Source organism: Amblyraja radiata, chromosome 45 (assembly GCF_010909765.2).
Source record: "Amblyraja radiata isolate CabotCenter1 chromosome 45, sAmbRad1.1.pri, whole genome shotgun sequence".
Taxonomy (NCBI): Eukaryota; Metazoa; Chordata; class Chondrichthyes; order Rajiformes; family Rajidae; genus Amblyraja; species Amblyraja radiata.
This window is the reverse complement of record NC_046000.1, coordinates 1852341-1870435: the sequence shown is the minus strand read 5'-3', so window position 1 is coordinate 1870435 and position 18095 is coordinate 1852341. Positions and strand designations below refer to the sequence as shown.

The window sequence follows — 18095 nt, the reverse complement described above, 5'->3', positions numbered from 1 at the left end:
ATGATGTCAATTTTCCCACTTGCACAGCTGAATCACAGCTATATATTGCCAATTAGTCTAATGACTAGCGGCTGATACTAACCACAGGGCTATTACAGATTTCTATAACTGTAATATGTTTCCCAGAGCTGCGTCATCGGCCAATTAATAGCTAAAGCTAAAGCTAAAATCCAATGGCCAACCAGTCTATTTAGTAACAACTGAATTTAACTGTATAGAAGAGCCCAACCTCTTAAATAGTTTGAGACTCCAAACGATCCCTGTAAATGGGAACACCTTATAAAATCAGTTGTTAATTAGCCATTTTTCATAATGACCAGGCCACTCCTTACATCTGGCCCAATTTTCGAGACGGTCTCTAGCCCCGACCTGCGTTGCAAACAACTCTGGCCATTTTACCAGGCCTGTTTTGAAGGCAATCCTGGCCATAATAATGAGCCTGCCTTAAACACAATTCTGGCCCAATTCCAACCTTCTTTACATGGTTAGATGCATCTAAGGAGATGATTATATTTTAATCATTCGTGAATTGTGCAATCAAGTATAAATCTTACCAACTTGTAAGTTCTTTAGTTGCAGAATATATGGAGCTTCTGGCTGCATTAATGCTGCCTCCAGCTTCAGTGAAGCGCTTACTGCTGATGCAAATGAGGTTTTGCCCGTTGTTGACCTTGACTGGTCCAACAGCTTGTGCTTTGTCCTCCTGGTTTTCTCTGTTAAATGGGTTTTACCTGAATAGTAGATTTAGCGGCTGTCTTTAATGCCTGAGCGGTGTTCACTGCATGTGTTGGATGACAACCTTTGTGCCAGGCATGGTACTTTAGACACATGCCCTGTCCCTTGGATATGCTCCATAGCTCAACCTCAAACTCTGCATCAGATTTGTACTGACCCGGCATGCTCCCTGCTCTATAAAAGAGACACATTAAGTAGCCCTATTACAAGGTGCTACTGGCACGGGCTTTTCCATAAACCCTTGCTCCTTCCCCTAGAGGGAAACATAAAACAGCTGCTGGTGCTGGCTCTAACATAAGCCTATACCACCATAGAATAAGCATGCATTTAAAGCAGCCCTGTTATAAGGCACTGCTGGTGCTGGCTCTCCTATAGGCCAACGCTGTCTTTAGCCTAGGCATCAACAATGAAACAGCCCTGTCCAAAGATGCTGCTGGCGCTGGCTCTCCCATAGGCCTGCGCTGCCATAGACTATGCATGCATTTTTAAGCAGCCCTATCTCAAGGTGCTGCTGGCGTGGGCACTCCTATAGGCCTGCGCTGCCATAGACTATACATCAAACAGCCCTATCTCAAGGTGCTGCTGGCACTAGCTCTCCCATAGGCCCACGCTGCCATAGACTAAGCTTCAAGCAGCCCTGTTCCAAGGCGCTGCTGGTGCGGGCTGTACCATAGACCCACGCTGCCATATACTAGGCGTCAAACAGCCCTGTTCCAAGGTGCTGCCGGCGCGGGCTCTCCCATAGGCCCATGCTGCCATACTAGGCATGAAGCAGCTCTGTTCCAAGGCGCTGCTGGTGCGGGCTCTCACATAGGCCCACGCTGCCATAGACTAGGCATTCAAATAAGCAGCCCTGTTCCAAAGGTGCAGCCACGCTGACACACTTCCTAGTGTGTCTAGATGGAGTATCTTCTCCATTATTATTCTCCTAACCAACTTCAAAAGATTTTTATAACTTACTGGAGGGGAACCCTCCCAGCACGAATGCTGACCTTTGAGGTTTAGTTTTGAACCCATATCCTGGGGACCACTGTAGTCTGGAAACCATATTGCTACTGGATTTCCCTACCCTAGGAACCCCAGCATCTGTATATTTTACCGGAGGGTAACCCTGCCGGTACTGGGGCTGACCATCTAATGGGTTTTACCTCGCCATATCGGGGAACCCCACATCTATCTCTATTACCGGAGGGAAACCCTGCCGGTATTAGGGTTAGCCGTCTAAACGGTTTTACCCCACTATCTCGGGGAACCCCACCATCTATCTCTATTACCGGAGGGGAACCCTCACGGCAACAGGTCTATCCGTTCTTTAAACGGAGCCTCCAGAGGAATCCACTCCTCTGAGAATAACGTTTTAATTTAAAAAGTACCCGTAATTACCCGGGTCTCTGGCACTGCAAATCAGCAATTTCTTAAAACATTAACAATTGCAGACCCGACTTACCAGCTATACTGGTTCCCTCGTCAGCCTCGCAATGTACCGGCAGGAAACCTCTATAACAGAGGTTCCTGCACGAAATCTAAGAAAAGGTCTGAAATAAAAACCTTACCTTCTTAGTTTAACTTACCGCTGGCAAGCAGGCGACATGCTTGTCAGACCGGTGCATCTGCCATGTGAACGACAATATGACGCCCATGCGCACGGACGGGGTCTTCTTCACGTAGTCACTCACGTGACTCCGAAGTAAAATGTACTTTGTCAGTCGGTGTATTGCGTAAAAGGGTCAGGAAGCCAAGTTGCAGCCTTGGTGTATTGTCCATTACAGGAATGTTGGAGAGAGTGCAGAATATGTTTAACAGAATGTTGCCTGGATTAGACGGCATTTGCTATAAGGCAAGGTTGCATAAAATTGGATTGTTTTCACTGGAGCCTGAGGTAGAAGTAGATAGAATTAGGAGGGCATATATCGTGTGGATAGTCTGATCCTTTTTCTCTGGCTGAAATTGTCAAAAACGAGATGGCTTAGCTTTTGGGTTTGAGACACAAAGTTTAAAAGAGATGTGTGTGACCACTGATTTACACGGGGGGGCAGGATGCCTGGAATGTGTTGTCTGGAATGTGCTGGCAGATAGAATAGTGGCATTTGAGAGGCTTTGGATAGACACATGGATATAGAGGGATATGAATCACATGCAGGCAGAGGGGATTAATTAAACTTGGCATTGTGTTTGTTTAGTTTAGTTTATAGATACAGAGTGGAAACAGGCCCTTCAGCCCACCGAGTCTGCACCGACCAGCAATCCCCGCACATTAACACTATCCTACACACACGAGGGACAATTTATACTTACACCAAGACAAGCCAATAACCTACATACCTGTACGTCTTTGGAGAGTGGGAGGAAACCGAAATCCCGCAGAAAACCCACACGGTCATGTGGAGAACGGACAAACTCCGTATAGACAGCACCCATAGTCGGATTCATTTGGGCCTGTTCCTGCGATGTTCTATGTTCTTCTCTTTTTAGATGCTGCAGGGATCAGTGTTAGTTGCTGTTGCGTGTCATGTATATTTACATAAATAAGTGGCATAAAGTTTACAGATTACTCCACAGTTAGTGGTAGAGTGGAGAGTGAAGAGGGGTATCTAAGTTTACAACTGAATACTGATCAACTGGGAAAGCGGGCATGGGAATGGCAATGTAACTTAATTTGGACAAGTGTGTAGTGATGCATTTTGAAAGTTAAACCACGTAGGAGTATACAATGACCACACACAATCTTATACGTCTTAACCTGGTCAGTCTCCACTGCTCCAAGGAAATCAAGCACAGCCTATCCAGTCTCTCCATATAACTGAATGATTGCCCCTCAGGATACATCCTGGTGAATCTCCTCTCCAGTGTAATCTTGTCCTTCCTACAATATGGCACCAGAGAAGTCCACATTGTTCCAGCTGTGTCCTCACCAAAGTTTTAAAAGGTTCTTGTAAGACGTGTGCTCTGACCAATAAAGACAAATATCCCACTGGCCTTCTTCACCACCCATCCTAACTGTGCCGCCACGTTCAGGAGTATTTTGCATGTCCATCAACATCTCTCTGTTCCACAATATCTCCTCAGCCCATGGTACATCTGACTCTTGTTTAACCCTGCAAAATGCTTCACCTCACAATAATCAGGACTTTGTTCCATTTGTCAATTTACCAGCTGATCCATATCATTCTATAGTCCAAGACTGCACTCCTCACAGCAGTTCTTGTGTTATCTGTAAACCTGTCAACCATACCTCCTGTATTCGCATCTGAATTGTTAAATAAGATGGCAAATAGCAAGAGACCCAGCACTGATCCCTGTGGTACACCACTGCTGACAGGATTTCAATCAGAAAGGTAACCTTCTAACATCACCATCCATCTCTTATCACCAAGCTACTTTTGGATACTTATGGCCACATTACTTTGAATACCATGGGTCTAATGTTTTGGACCGGCCTTCTGTGTAGGCCTGTCTGAGGTCCATGTGAACCACATCTACCAAAGAGCCATTATCAATATATTTAGTTACTTTTTCATAAATCTCAATTACATTCGTCAGATTGGATCTCCCACCAACAAATCAGTGTTATCTGAACAATCCCTGCCTTTCCAAAAGCAGATTATTCCCGTCACTCAAAGCGTTTTCTAAGAAATCCCACACAAGTGCCCCTAGACTAACTATCTTGTTATTGTCTGGCTTATCCCTGTTGCCCTTCCTGAATAAAGGTGCGTCATTTGTTGTCTTCCAGTCACTCAGCATCTCAGCTGTGGCCAGTAAAGATATAAATATCCCCGTAATCATCTCCATGCCCAATAAAGCAGCCTGGTATAGTTTTCATCAGTCCTGGGGAATTATCCACCTTTCGGCCTGTTAAGATATGTGAGTGATCTCGAGAAATTCAATTAACACTTAAAATCTCCAGCCACAATGAATTATAAGAGAACAAACAGGCCTGATTCTTTCCCTGGTAACACTTTTGCTCTTAATCTATTTAGCAATCTTCCTGAGATTTTCCTTGATCTGAGCTGCCACTAATTTTCTTGATTCCTCTTTCCCTCCTGAATTTATTTCACAACTACCACCTTCTCCCCCCAGCTCCCTCTCTCTATTCATGAAGTCTCTGCGTGGGACCTTGCCAAAGGTTGTTTTTATTTATTTATTTATTTAACCTTTATTTAACCAGGAGAAGTCTCATTGAGATTAAAAATCTCTTTTACAAGAGAGTCCTGGCCAAGACAGGCAGCAGCACAGTTCCACAGTTACAGACAATAATTTAAAAACAACAGAGAACATATAAATAGAGTCACAGTCAGAACATCATCAAACAAAGCATGTACAGACAGAAGAGCCCGCTTCAACATCATTAAGAAGGGATTTAAATCTGTTTATAGAAACCAGCTCCTTAAGTTTCACTTCATTCTGCAGCTGGTTCCATGCGAAGGGAGCAGCATAACTAAATGCCCTTTTCCCCAGTTCAGTACGGACTTTAGGTACAGTTAGTAAGAACAAGTCCTCAGAGCGGAGCTGATAAGTTCCTGTGCTTTTTCGAATTACATACTTCTGCAGGTATGAAGGAAGAACACCGAGGATAGTCTTATAAATAAGGATATGCCAATGATGGAGTCTGCGGGTGGACAGGGCAAACCATCCAACTTGAGCATACAAAGTGCAGTGGTGCGTGAGGGTTTTAAAATTAGTAACAAATCTCAGTGCTCCGTGGTAGACCGTGTCCAAAGACTGTAGGCATTTTGAAGATGCATTCATATATAAAACATCACCATAGTCCAACACAGACATAAACGTTGCAGCAACAAGTCTTTTTTTGGCTTCAAAAGAAAAACAAGATTTGTTTCTAAAGTAAAAACCTAATTTTATCTTTTGTTTTTTCACAAGTTGCTGGATATGAGGTTTAAAAGAGAGAGAATCGTCAATTATAATTCCCAGATATTTATATTGAGACACAGATTCAACCACAGAGCCCTGCAAAGTGGTGATAGGAGGGAGGTCCGAGGGCTTTGATTTAGCTTTAGTGAACAGCATGAGCTTTGTCTTGTCAGCATTTAAAACAAGTTTTAAATCACACAGGTTACGTTGCACAGTGTTAAAAGCAGTTTGGAGCTGACAGAGAGCCTGATTTGGGGTAGACGCAGAGCAATATATCACTGTGTCGTCAGCATAAAAGTGAAAATTTGCGTTCGGAGCTTTATGATCTAGACTATTAATATAAATAGTAAATAATAAAGGTCCTAGAACCGATCCCTGTAGCACACCCTTGGACACATTAAGAGAGCTAGAAGTAATACCTTCTGCTCGCACACACTGGGATCTGCCTGATAGATAGTTTTTAAACCAACAGACAGCTTGATCAGACAAACCGATGCTGCATAGTCTTTGTAACAATAAGGCATGATCCACAGTATCGAAAGCCTTTGATAGGTCAACAAAAAGGGCTGCACAGTGTTGCTTATTGTCTAAAAATTCAATAAAATTATTTACTACTTTTAAAGCAGCTGTTGACGTACTATATTTTTTCCTAAAACCAGATTGAAATTCAGATAAAATACTGTTAGTTGATAAAAAGTCCTTCAGTTGTTGGTTTACAATGGATTCCAGCACCTTAATTAAAACAGAGTTTGGAGATGGGCCTATAGTTGTTTAGCACAATGGGGTCCCCCCCTTTTAACAGTGGGAGAACAAAGGCAGATTTCCAAATAAGGGGAATTTCGTTTGTCTCCAGGGATAGATTAAAAAGATAAGTCAGAGGCAATGCAATAAAATCAGCGGCTAACTTTAGGAAGTAAGGCTCAAGGTTGTCTGGACCTGCCGATTTCTTTGTGTCTAAACATCTCAGGGCTTTATGCACCTCTGAAAGTGTAACAGCGTCAAAAGTAAAGGCTTGTCCCTCAAAAAAACAACTACTATCAGAGCAAGCAGAGGAGCCTTGAGCTGTGTTTTGAGAGTTGAAAAGTGAACCAGAGGCAATGAAATGCTCATTAAAACAACCAAGCATGTCAGCCTTTTCATAAATTTGGGTAGAGTCTTTGGCATTGCATGGAGGTAGCTCAATAACATTTTTATTTCCAGTTATTGATTTAATGGTTTTCCAGAATTTCAACGGATTGTTTAGGTTATTTGAAGTTTCAGTAAGGAAATGATCAGCTTTGGCTTTTCTAATTGCAACTGTGCTTGCATTTCGCAGCTGCCTAAAGAGCAACCAGTCTGATCCAAGACCAGTACTCCTGGCTTTAGACCATGCCACATTGCGCTCATGGAGTAAAATGGATAACTCTGACGTGAACCATGCATTATCCCAGCCCCTTATTCTATACTTCCTAATAGGAGCGTGCTTGTTAACAATTTCAATAAAACCCATCATAAAAGAATTTCCAGGCATTTTCAACATCAGGAATTACATTAATTTTCTCCCAGCCAAAGAGAAACAGGTCATGAAAAAATGCTTGCTCCACAAAATGTTTCATGTCCCGCTTTATGATGTCCCGTTTTAGGAACTTTTCTATTTCTTACTGTTGCAATGACACAGTGGTCACTGATGTCATTTGCAAAAACAGAAGCAGCAGAATATTTATGAGGAACATTAGTTAAGATAAGATCAATTAAAGAAGATTTTTCCGGACATTTCAGATTAGGTCTAGTAGGACTGTCAACAATCTGAAAGAAATTAAACGAATCACAAAATGCTTTAAAATCATCTGATGCTGGTAGCAGCCAGTTCCAGTTTAGGTCACCAATAAGGACAATTTCATTAAAGTTCAACCCGGATAAAAGCTCCATTAAAGATGGTAAGGTGCAGCTGATAGCTGAAGGTGGCCTATAGCAACCGACGACAGTGATGTGGAGAGTTTTTGAGATTTCCATGTCAAGAGCCAGAAGTTCAAATTGCTTACTCACTGATGTAGAGAGACGGATCTTCACATGAAACTTAGATGGGGCAAGAGGTGGAGGTGTTGCATTACTTATCAGGGAAGATATTACAGCAGTGCTTTGGCAGGATAGATTAGAGGGCTCGTCTAGGGAGGCTATTTGGGTGGAACTGAGAAATGGGAAAGGGGTAGCAACACTTATAGGGGTGTATTATAGACCGCCAAATGGGGAGCGAGAATTGGAAGAGCAAATATGTAAGGAGATTGCAGATATTAGTAGTAAGCACAAGGTAGTGATCGTGGGTGATTTCAATTTTCCACACATAGACTGGGAAACACATTCTGTAAATGGGCTGGATGGGTTGGAGTTTGTAAAATGTGTGCAGGATAGTTTTTTGCAGCAATACATAGAAGTACCTACTAGAGAAGGGGCGGTGCTGGACCTCCTGTTAGGAAATGAGACGGGTCATGTGGCAGAGGTATGCGTTGGGGAACAGTTCGGGACCGGTGATCACAATACCATTAGTTTCAATATAATTATGGAGAGGGTCAGAACTGGACCTAGGGTTGAGATTTTTGATTGGAGAAAGGCTAACTTTGAGGAGATGCGAAAGGATTTAAAAGGAGTAAATTGGGACTTTTTGATTTATGGGAAAGATGTGGAAGAGAAATGGAGTACATTTAAAGGTGAAATTTTAAGAGTACAGAATCTTTATGTCCCTGTTCGGTTGAAAGGAAATAGTAAAAATCGGAAAGAGCCATGGTTTTCAAGGGAAATTGGACACTTGGTTCGGAAAAAGAGGGAGATCTACAATAATTATAGGCAGCATGGAGTAAATGAGGTGCTTGAGGAGTATAAAGAATGTAAAAAGAATCTTAAGAAAGAAATTAGAAAAGCTAAAAGAAGATATGAGGTTGCTTTGGCAAGTAAGGTGAAAGTAAACCCAAAGGGTTTCTACAGCTATATTAATAGCAAAAGGATAACGAGGGATAAAATTGGTCCATTAGAGAGTCAGAGTGGACAGCTATCTGCAGAGCCAAAAGAGATGGGGGAGATATTGAACAATTTCTTTTCTTCGGTATTCACCAAGGAGAAGGATATTGAATTATGTGAGGTAAGGGAAACAAGTAGAGTAGCTATGGAAACTATGAGATTCAAAGAAGAGGAAGTACTGACACTTTTGAGAAATATAAAAGTGGATAAGTCTCCAGGTCCGGACAGGATATTCCCTAGGACATTGAGGGAAGTTAGTGTAGAAATAGCAGGGGCTATGACAGAAATATTTCATATGTCATTAGAAACGGGAATAGTGCCGGAGGATTGGCGCACTGCGCATGTTGTTCCATTGTTTAAAAAGGGGTCTAAGAGTAAACCTAGCAATTATAGACCTGTTAGTTTGACGTCAGTGGTGGGCAAATTAATGGAAAGGATACTTAGAGATAATATATATAAGCATCTGGATAAACAGTGTCTGATTAGGAACAGTCAACATGGATTTGTGCCTGGAAGGTCATGTTTGACTAATCTTCTTGAATTTTTTGAAGAGCTTACTCGGGAAATTAATGAGGGTAAGGCAGTGGATGTTGTATATATGGACTTCAGTAAGGCCTTTGACAAGGTTCCTCATGGAAGGTTGGTTAAGAAGGTTCAATGGTTGGGTATTAATGGTGGAGTAGCAAGATGGATTCAACAGTGGCTGAATGGGAGATGCCAGAGAGTAATGGTGGATGGTTGTTTGTCAGGTTGGAGGCCAGTGACTAGTGGGGTGCCACAGGGATCTGTGTTGGGTCCACTGTTGTTTGTCATGTACATCAATGATCTGGATGATGGTGTGGTAAATTGGATTAGTAAGTATGCAGATGATACTAAGATAGGTGGGGTTGTGGATAATGAAGTAGATTTTCAAAGTCTACAGAGAGATTTATGCCAGTTGGAATGGAGTGGACTGAAAGATGGCAGATGGAGTTTAATGCTGATAAGTGTGAGGTGCTACATCTTGGCAGGACGTACATGGTAAATGGTAGGGAATTGAAGAATGCAGGTGAACAGAGGGATCTGGGAATAACTGTGCACAGTTCCCTGAAAGTGGAATCTCATGTAGATAGGGTGGTAAAGAAAGCTTTTGGTGTGCTGGCCTTTATAAATCAGAGCATTGAGTATAGAAGTTGGGATGTAATGTTAAAATTGTACAAGGCATTGGTGAGGCCAATTCTGGAGTATGGGGTACAATTTTGGTCGCCTAATTATAGGAAGGATGTCAACAAAATAGAGAGAGTACAGAGGAGATTTACTAGAATGTTGCCTGGGTTTTAGCAACTAAGTTACAGAGAAAGGTTGAACAAGTTAGGGCTTTATTCTTTGGAGCGCAGAAGGTTAAGGGGGGACTTGATAGAGGTCTTTAAAATGATGAGAGGGATAGACAGAGTTGACGTGGATAAGCTTTTCCCACTGAGAGTAGGGAAGGTTCAAACAAGGGGACATGACTTGAGAATTAAGGGACAGAAGTTTAGGGGTAACATGAGGGGGAACTTCTTTACTCAGAGAGTGGTGGCTGTGTGGAATGAGCTTCCAGTGAAGGTGGTGGAGGCAGGTTCGTTTTTATAATTTAAAAATAATTTGGATAGTTATATGGACGGGAAAGGAATGGAGGGTTATGGTCTGAGCGCAGGTATATGGGACTAGGGGAGAATACGTGTTCGGCACGGATTAGAAGGGTCGAGATGTCCTGTTTCCGTGCTGTAATTGTTATATGGTTATATGGACATAGACTGCGACCCCTCCGCCCTTCTTGGTTCGGTTAGTCCTATACTCATTGTAGCCGTCAATGTTGATATCCTTGTTTAAAACTGCTTTGTTTAGTCAAGTTTCAGATATGACAATAACATCAGCATCAGTTGAATGAGCCCAGATACGAATCATATCCATTTTAGCAATCATACTGCGCACATTCAAATGGATGAAACCAAGTCCAGACCTTGATTCAAATTCAGCAGGGCTGTTTGATGTCCATGTGAACCACATCTCTCTATACTGCTTTTCTTAATTTATTTAATCAATCCCTCAACATCCCTCGAGATTCAGGAATCCCTGGACTTTCTGCCCTAATGGAGCAAATTGGACATGAACTCTGAAATAACTCCAACTTCCCTGTACATGTACATTTCCCTGCAAGTCACATCTCCCCATCCACATTTGCCAGGTTCTTTGTAATGATCATGAAATGGTCCTTTCTCCAATTCAGACACTTAAGTTCCAGACAATACTTCTCATTTTTCCGTAACAACTTTGAAGCTTTGAGTTGCTCTCACTATCCCAAAAGTGATTGCACACTGACACTTTATCCACTTGCCCAGCCTCATTGCCTGGGATTGGGTCCAGCATTGCCCCATCCCTAGTGAGACTATTCATGTACTGAAAAAGATTCTGCTTGATGCACTTTAAAAAATCCTACCCCTGATCCTTCATAGACCAAATACAACATCTCTTATTTGTCAGAGTTAAATTCCATCTGTCATTCCTTGTCCCACCTTCCCAACTGCTCTAGATCTTATTGCAAACTTGTGGCCAAGGATGGTGCTATCCCAAGAGGGATACAATGGGGTAAACTGTGGATCTGGTTAAACAACTAATGGGTGATGAGGGCAGAGGGAGAGGGAGGAGAGTGTTGGTAGAAGTCATTTAAACACAGAGAATCACTGTTCATACCGCTTCACAAGCTAAACATCAGGTGCTGTTCCTCCAATGTCCAGACGGAAAGGTAAATTGTTGCCGGCCCTGATTTGACCCGGTCTATTCTCACCTCCAACTTTCCATGCCCTCCCCACCCCACCCTCAATTTCCCCACTCCCCCTACACAATTTCAGGCTGAAGAAGCGTCCCGAGCAAAAACATCACCTATCCCTTTTATCCTGAGATGCTGGTTACTCCAGCACTTTGTGTGAACCAACATCTTATCTTGTGTCTGAACCAGCATCTGCAGATCCTTATTTAAACCAATTCAACACAGGGATTAGCGGGGGAGCTAAATTTAAATTCTATTGTTGATTGATGGTTGAGAATGGGCAGTTGCAGAAAACCGAGGGCAGAGCTAGAAAATGAGAGGCGTCCCTCTTTCTATCTGTCACTCTGATTCTCCCTTTTCCCCTCCTCGCCTCTTTCTCTGCATTTCCCTGGCAGGTCGGGGTGCTGCGTTTAAAAGGAGACAGCAACAGTTAGATTGTCACTGAGCATCGACTCGAGTAAAGCAGCATCTTGTCTAGCAGCGGAAAAGGAGGCAAAGGACAGGGCAAAGCGGCACCGGAAATTGCTTTGCGATAACATCCAGGGCAATAGACATAGACAACAGGTGCAGGCGTAGGCCATTTGGCCCCTCGAGCCAGTACCGCCTTTTAATGTTCATGGCTGATTATCCACAATCAGTACCGCATTCCTGCCTTCTCCCCATACCCTTGACTCCGTTATCTTTAAGAGCTCTGTCTAGCTCTCTGTTGAAAGCATCGAGAGAGCCAGCCTCCACCACTCTCTGAGTCAGAGAATTCCACAGACTCAAAACTCTCTGTATGAAAAAGTTTTTCCTCATCTCCGTTCCAAATGGCTTGCCCCTTATTAACACATAGAAAATAGGTGCAGGAGTAGGCTATTCGGCCCTTCGAGCCTGCACCGCCATTCAATATGATCATGGCTGATCATCCAACTCAGTATCCTGTACTTGCCTTCTCTCCATACGCCCTGATCCCTTTAGCCACAAGGGCCACATCTAACCCTCTTAAATATAGCCAATGAACTGGCCTCAACTACCTTCTGTGGCAGAGAATTCCAGAGATTCACCACTCTCTGTGAAAAATGTTTTCCTCATCTCGGTCCTAAAAGATTTCCCCCTTATCCTTAAACTGTGACCTCTTGTTCTGGACTTCCCCAACATCGGGAACAATCTTCCTGCATCTAGCCTGTCAAACCCCTTATTCTTAAACTGTGTCCACTGGTTCTGGACTCCCCCAACATCGGGAACATATTTCATGCCTTTAGCGTGTCCAAACCATTAATAATCTTATAGGTTTGAATAAGATTCCCTCTCATCCTAAATTCCAGAGTATACAAGCCAGACACTCCATTCTATCAACATACGACAATCCCGCCATCCCGGGAATTAACTTTGTGAACCTGCGCTGCAAGGACCTCTTTGTTCCTATACTCAACTCCTCTTGATACGAAGGCCAACATGCCATTAGCTTTCTTCAGCCTGCTGTACCTGCATGCTTACTTTTATTGACATGAACAAGGACCCCCCAGATCCTGTTGTACATCCCCTTTTCCCAACTTGACTCCATTTAGATAAAATCTGCCTTCCCGTTTTTGCCACCAAAGTGGATAACCTCACATTTATCCACATTAAACTGCATCTGCCCACTCACCCAATCTGTCCAAGTCACTCTACATCTCTTCACAGTTCACACTGCCAACCAGCTTTGTGTCATCTGCAAATTTGCTAATTTTGCTTTTAATCCCTCATCTAAATCATTAATGTATATTTTAAATAGCCGCAGTCCCAGCACAGAGCCTTGCGGTACCCCACTAGTCACTGCCTACCGTTCTGAAAGGGACCCCTCAATCCCTACTCTTTGTTTCCCGTCTGCCAACCAATTTTCTATCCATGCCTGTACCCTACCCCAATATCATGTGCTCTCATTTTGCCCACTAATCTCCTATGTGGGACCTTATCAAATGCTTTCTGAAAGTCCAGTTACACTACATCACTGACTCTCCCTTGTCCATTTTCCTAGTTACATCCTCAAAAAATTCCAGAAGATTAGTCAAGCATGATTTCCCCATCGTAAATCCATGCTGACTCGGATTGATCGTGCAACTCTTATCCAATTGTGCCGCTATTTCATCTTTTATATTTGACTCTGGCATCTTCCTCACCACCGATGTCTGGCTAACTGGTCTATAATTCCCTGTTTTCTCTCTCTCGCCCTCCTTAAAATAAGGGATAACATTAGCTCCCCTCCAATCCACAGGAACTTATCCTGAATCTACAGAACATTGGAAAATACGTCTACAATTTCTAGAGCCACTTCCTTAAGTACCCTGGGATGCAGACCATCAGGCCCTGGGATGCAGACCATCAAGCTCTGGGATGCAGACCATCAAGCCCTGGGATGCAGACCATCAGGATTTATCTGCCTTCAGTCTACCCAACACCATTTCCAGTCTAATGTGAATTTCCTTCAGTTCCTCCGTCAACCTAGATCCTCTTACCATTAGTACATCAGGGAGATTGTTTGTGCCCGGGCATCACCAAGCCAGCTATCCGCCGTACGACTCAAGCGGATCTCGGGTCTGATCTACGAGGAGACCCGCGGGGTGTTGAAGGTTTTCCTGGAGAATGTGATCAGGGACGCGGTCACCTACACCGAGCACGCCAAGCGCAAGACGGTCACTGCCATGGATGTGGTGTACGCTCTGAAACGACAGGGCCGCACTCTCTACGGGTTCGGTGGCTAAATAACTACCTCCTTTATTCCAACACAAAACAAAGGCTCTTCTGAGAGCCGCCCACAACCTCACAGAGGGAGCAGTGACCACGAGATGTGACTAATTATAATTTATTAAAGGTTAAATGGGGCCAATGAGATTTTCAACTAATTATATTTCATCCTGCAACAGTCAATATGTTCCAGTAAATGAACATTTTGTTACATTGGTGATCGGTTGTACTGTTGCGGAGTGGTGTCTAAACTCATGTCAAAAAAATTCATCCGACATTTTCGGAGGCTATAGGGGGGTTGCACGTAAGGTCACCGGGTCATAGGGCTCGACGCACGGAGCCGCTAAATCCAACTGGAAGACATCCGTCACTTCCGGTATATGTTATTAATGCTAGAAACGCGTACTTCCTATCTGTTAAAAACCGCCAAAATGTTGAATTTTTGCGCTGAAAAATTTTGTGGGAGTCGGGGTAAGTGTGAGAGACATGTACCCAACTTTAGAATTCCAAACGTGAAGCGAAATGAAGGTATAGAGAAGCGAAAACTGAAGGGACTGCAGCAGCTAAACTGCTTGGTAAACATTGAAAATATTGGGAATTATCACGTTTGCTCACTGCATTTCATCAAGTAAGGCAGTATTTGTGTTTTTTCTTGATTCCTTTGGTATCTAAAAATTCTCAGAAGTGATAAATCTGGCTGTAAAATTTTCTTCAGATGCGTTTTTTTTGTATGTAAAAACCCACTTGGGAACCATGTGCGATTTAAAAAATTTACAGCCAGATTTATCACTTCTGAAACTTTTTAGATGCCAAAGGAATCAAGAAAAAACACAAATAATGCCTTAGTTGATGAAATGCAGTGAGCAAACGGCCAATGTTCGCCAAGCACTCTGGCTGTTGTTGTCCCTTCAGCTCTCGCTTCTATCTACTGTCATTTCTCCTCACTTTTGGAATTGTGAAGTAGGCTAAATGTCTCACACGCTTATCCCGATTTCCATAATTATTTACAGCGCAAAAATTGACAATTTCAGCGGGTTTTAACGGGCCCGCTACGCTGGAAACAATGGTAAGTGCCTACCTGCAGTTCATCGCGTGTAATCCATTTGGAGTAGTGTAGCAACAGTAAGGGTCATGGGTCGTGACCCGACTGCCGTGAAACCTCCCTATACAAATTGTTCAATACAGTCTATACATTTCTCAAACTTGTCCCCCACCCGTGCCACTCATGTGGCCCCCTGGCGTGGGATACCTTCCATTATTTTGAGATGTGTCTCCACCATATCGTGCCCCCCATGTCCAGCAGCGGAAGGACCCTAGACTGTGGTCCTCCCCCACAGAGCCTTGGCGTTGGCTGCATCGAGCTTCAGTGAGTCCCTCAGCACGTACACCTTCAGTCTGCAGCGGGCAAGTCGGCAACATTCCCTGACGGACATCTCGCTCTGCTGGGTGGTGAACAACAGCGTCTTTCACCGAGTTGATGACCATCCAGCAGCACTCGATGTCAGTCTCTGAATGTGTCCCTGGGAACAGTCCGTAAATCCCAGAGTCCTCTGTGACGGAGCTGTTCGGGGATAAAGGGCACAAAGAATGAGGAAATCCTCCTGTACTTGCCCTTCTTGTAACTTCTGGAGGAATGCGATGGGACGCTTACCATTGGTGGCGCAGCGCTTCTTCTGATTTGGAATATGAACTAGGCCAATCGTACAGCTGCCTCTTTCTCCAATGACCAGACACCAACAGCGTCTCTGGATACATTCAGGAGAGAGCTGGATAGAGCTATTAAAGATAGCGGAGTCATGGGGATATGGGGAGAAGGCAGGAACGGAGTACTGATTGGGGATGATCAGCCATGATCACATTGAATGGCGGTGCTGGCTCGAAAAGGCCAATGGCCTTCTCTTGCATCTATTGTCACGAGTCAAGAGAGTTTTATTGTCATGTGTCCCAGATAGGACAATGAAATTCTTGCTTGCTGCAGCACAACAGAATATGTAAACATAATACTGAAAATAACAGTCTACAAAATAAGTGAAATTTGAAAAGCCCGCACAAAAAGAAAATATATTTTCAACAATACCTTAGACTTAGAAAAAAAATAACGACACATCTGTGTGTGATAATGTATCCCGCATCCCCAGTTATTCTATGTTGAACTACCTACAATGCACATCCAGTGTGAATTAGTTCCAAGGTGAGAGATTCCTAGGAATGCGTTCTTACTATTTTAAACCGCTCACCTATCGGGACAAACGCGATCCACAGAACGTGTTAGAGATCGCTCATTGCATAAAGCTCAATAGTCTAATGACTCTCGGAGCCGTCGCAGCAATGTGTACTCTTAACGTGTGTTTCTCGGATAGAAAACCGGACTCACTCGTTCAAAACAACATACTGCAGTCACTAAAAGTCAGTCACTTCACAATTAAAACAGCAGCAGCAACAACGCACAGGCATCTTGTTTAAATTAATTCAATCTGAAGGGACGGAGCACCGAGAGAAGTGTATGAAGATTGAGACAAACTAACGGGGAAGTTGGGTGAAGCTTCGGTTTCAATGCAGTGGGCAGGAATGCAGAGCGCCGTCTTGGATTATACCGTGGTTTGGACGGTTAATTTGATCAAATTAAACAGAATGAGAACTATCGCCTGCGAATGAAATATCGAACCAGTTGCATCAATGCGGTGTCCAAATATCAACACAACACTTTCAGTGAGACCGTGCGTGAGCAGAGCCATTAAGATTTCCGTTAGCAGCGTCAGCGCTGTGTGGGTCGTTACTTGGAGTTGGAGTATGTGGTCGCCGCCTTTGTCCCTCCAACCGGCCTCATCATTATGGAGATGGTGTAACTCAGTGTCTGTGGAAGGACTGATCAGCGACTGAGGGGCGCGCGTGGAAAGTGCGTAATAAAGGCGTTTGTTGTCCTTGAACCCGGAGCGCGTGAGAAAAGGGGGCGCAGAGCGAACAGGGGCTGGTCGTGTACACACCATTATGAGCCGTGTTGGCATTTACATCGAAACCAGTTACACTTGACTCACTGAAGTCAGACTCCACTCAGCAGCAGTCTCTGCGGCATCAATTCAGATAAAAGCCCGCAGAAAGAAGAGAACATTGATGTAAAAGGACATTAGAAAGCCACAGCTCTTTCTTCTGCTGGATTAGTGGCTCTTAAAAGAGCCGTTTGTTGTTGGTGGAGAGGTGGAGTTTAGGCGCGCTCCCCGCGGATGCGGCGGGCCAGCTGGATGTCTTTGGGCATGATGGTGACTCGTTTGGCGTGGATTGCGCACAGGTTGGTGTCCTCAAAGAGCCCCACCAGGTAAGCCTCGCTGGCCTCCTGCAGGGCCATGACGGCCGAGCTCTGGAAGCGCAGGTCTGTCTTGAAGTCCTGAGCGATCTCCCGCACCAGGCGCTGGAAGGGCAGTTTGCGGATGAGCAACTCGGTGGATTTCTGGTAGCGCCGGATCTCCCTCAGAGCCACGGTGCCGGGTCTGTAGCGATGAGGCTTCTTCACTCCGCCCGTGGCTGGAGCGCTCTTCCGCGCCGCTTTGGTCGCCAGCTGTTTGCGAGGAGCTTTCCCTCCGGTCGATTTACGCGCTGTCTGCTTGGTCCGGGCCATTCTCCTTCAACAGTGGGAGCACAGTGTGAAATACAGGGACTGAATGACGGAGCCGGCTCTGGGACCCGCTTTTGTAGCGTTGGTGAAGGGCCGGCCCACAGCCTCTGAATGGATGGAGCAGAGATGTCACTCACGGTGTCCCATCCCTGCGAGTGGCTGCAGGTTTATCAGCACCAGGCGGTTGTTTCAGAAGGTCTGAGGCCGGGGGGGGGGGGGGGGGATACAGAGATTTGTGACCGGGGGGGGGGGTGGGGGCGCTATAAGATCTTTGGTGACAAGCTGACTGTTGCTGTCTTCTTTTATACGCAGCGCCCCGACCTGCCGGGAAAATGCAGAGAAAGAGGTAGGAGGGGAAAAGGCAGAATCAGAGTGACAGACAGAAGGAGGGACGTCTCT

General features: G+C 44.4%; 2 protein-coding genes across 2 annotated transcripts; one reads left to right on the top strand and one right to left on the bottom strand.

The window, feature by feature from the left end:
* The first annotated feature begins 1501 nt into the window (after positions 1–1501).
* On the top strand, positions 1502–14128 carry LOC116968410 (histone H4-like). Its single transcript, XM_033015186.1, has 2 exons — positions 1502–1531; positions 13864–14128. The coding sequence occupies exons 1-2, from the start codon at positions 1502–1504 to the stop codon at positions 14101–14103; spliced, it is 270 nt and encodes an 89-aa protein (XP_032871077.1). The 3' UTR covers positions 14104–14128.
* A 3110-nt stretch (positions 14129–17238) lies between these two features.
* On the bottom strand, positions 17239–17857 carry LOC116968522 (histone H3). Its single transcript, XM_033015289.1, has one exon. The coding sequence runs from the start codon at positions 17697–17699 to the stop codon at positions 17289–17291; it is 411 nt and encodes a 136-aa protein (XP_032871180.1). The 5' UTR covers positions 17700–17857; the 3' UTR covers positions 17239–17288.
* Positions 17858–18095: the final 238 nt, after the last annotated feature.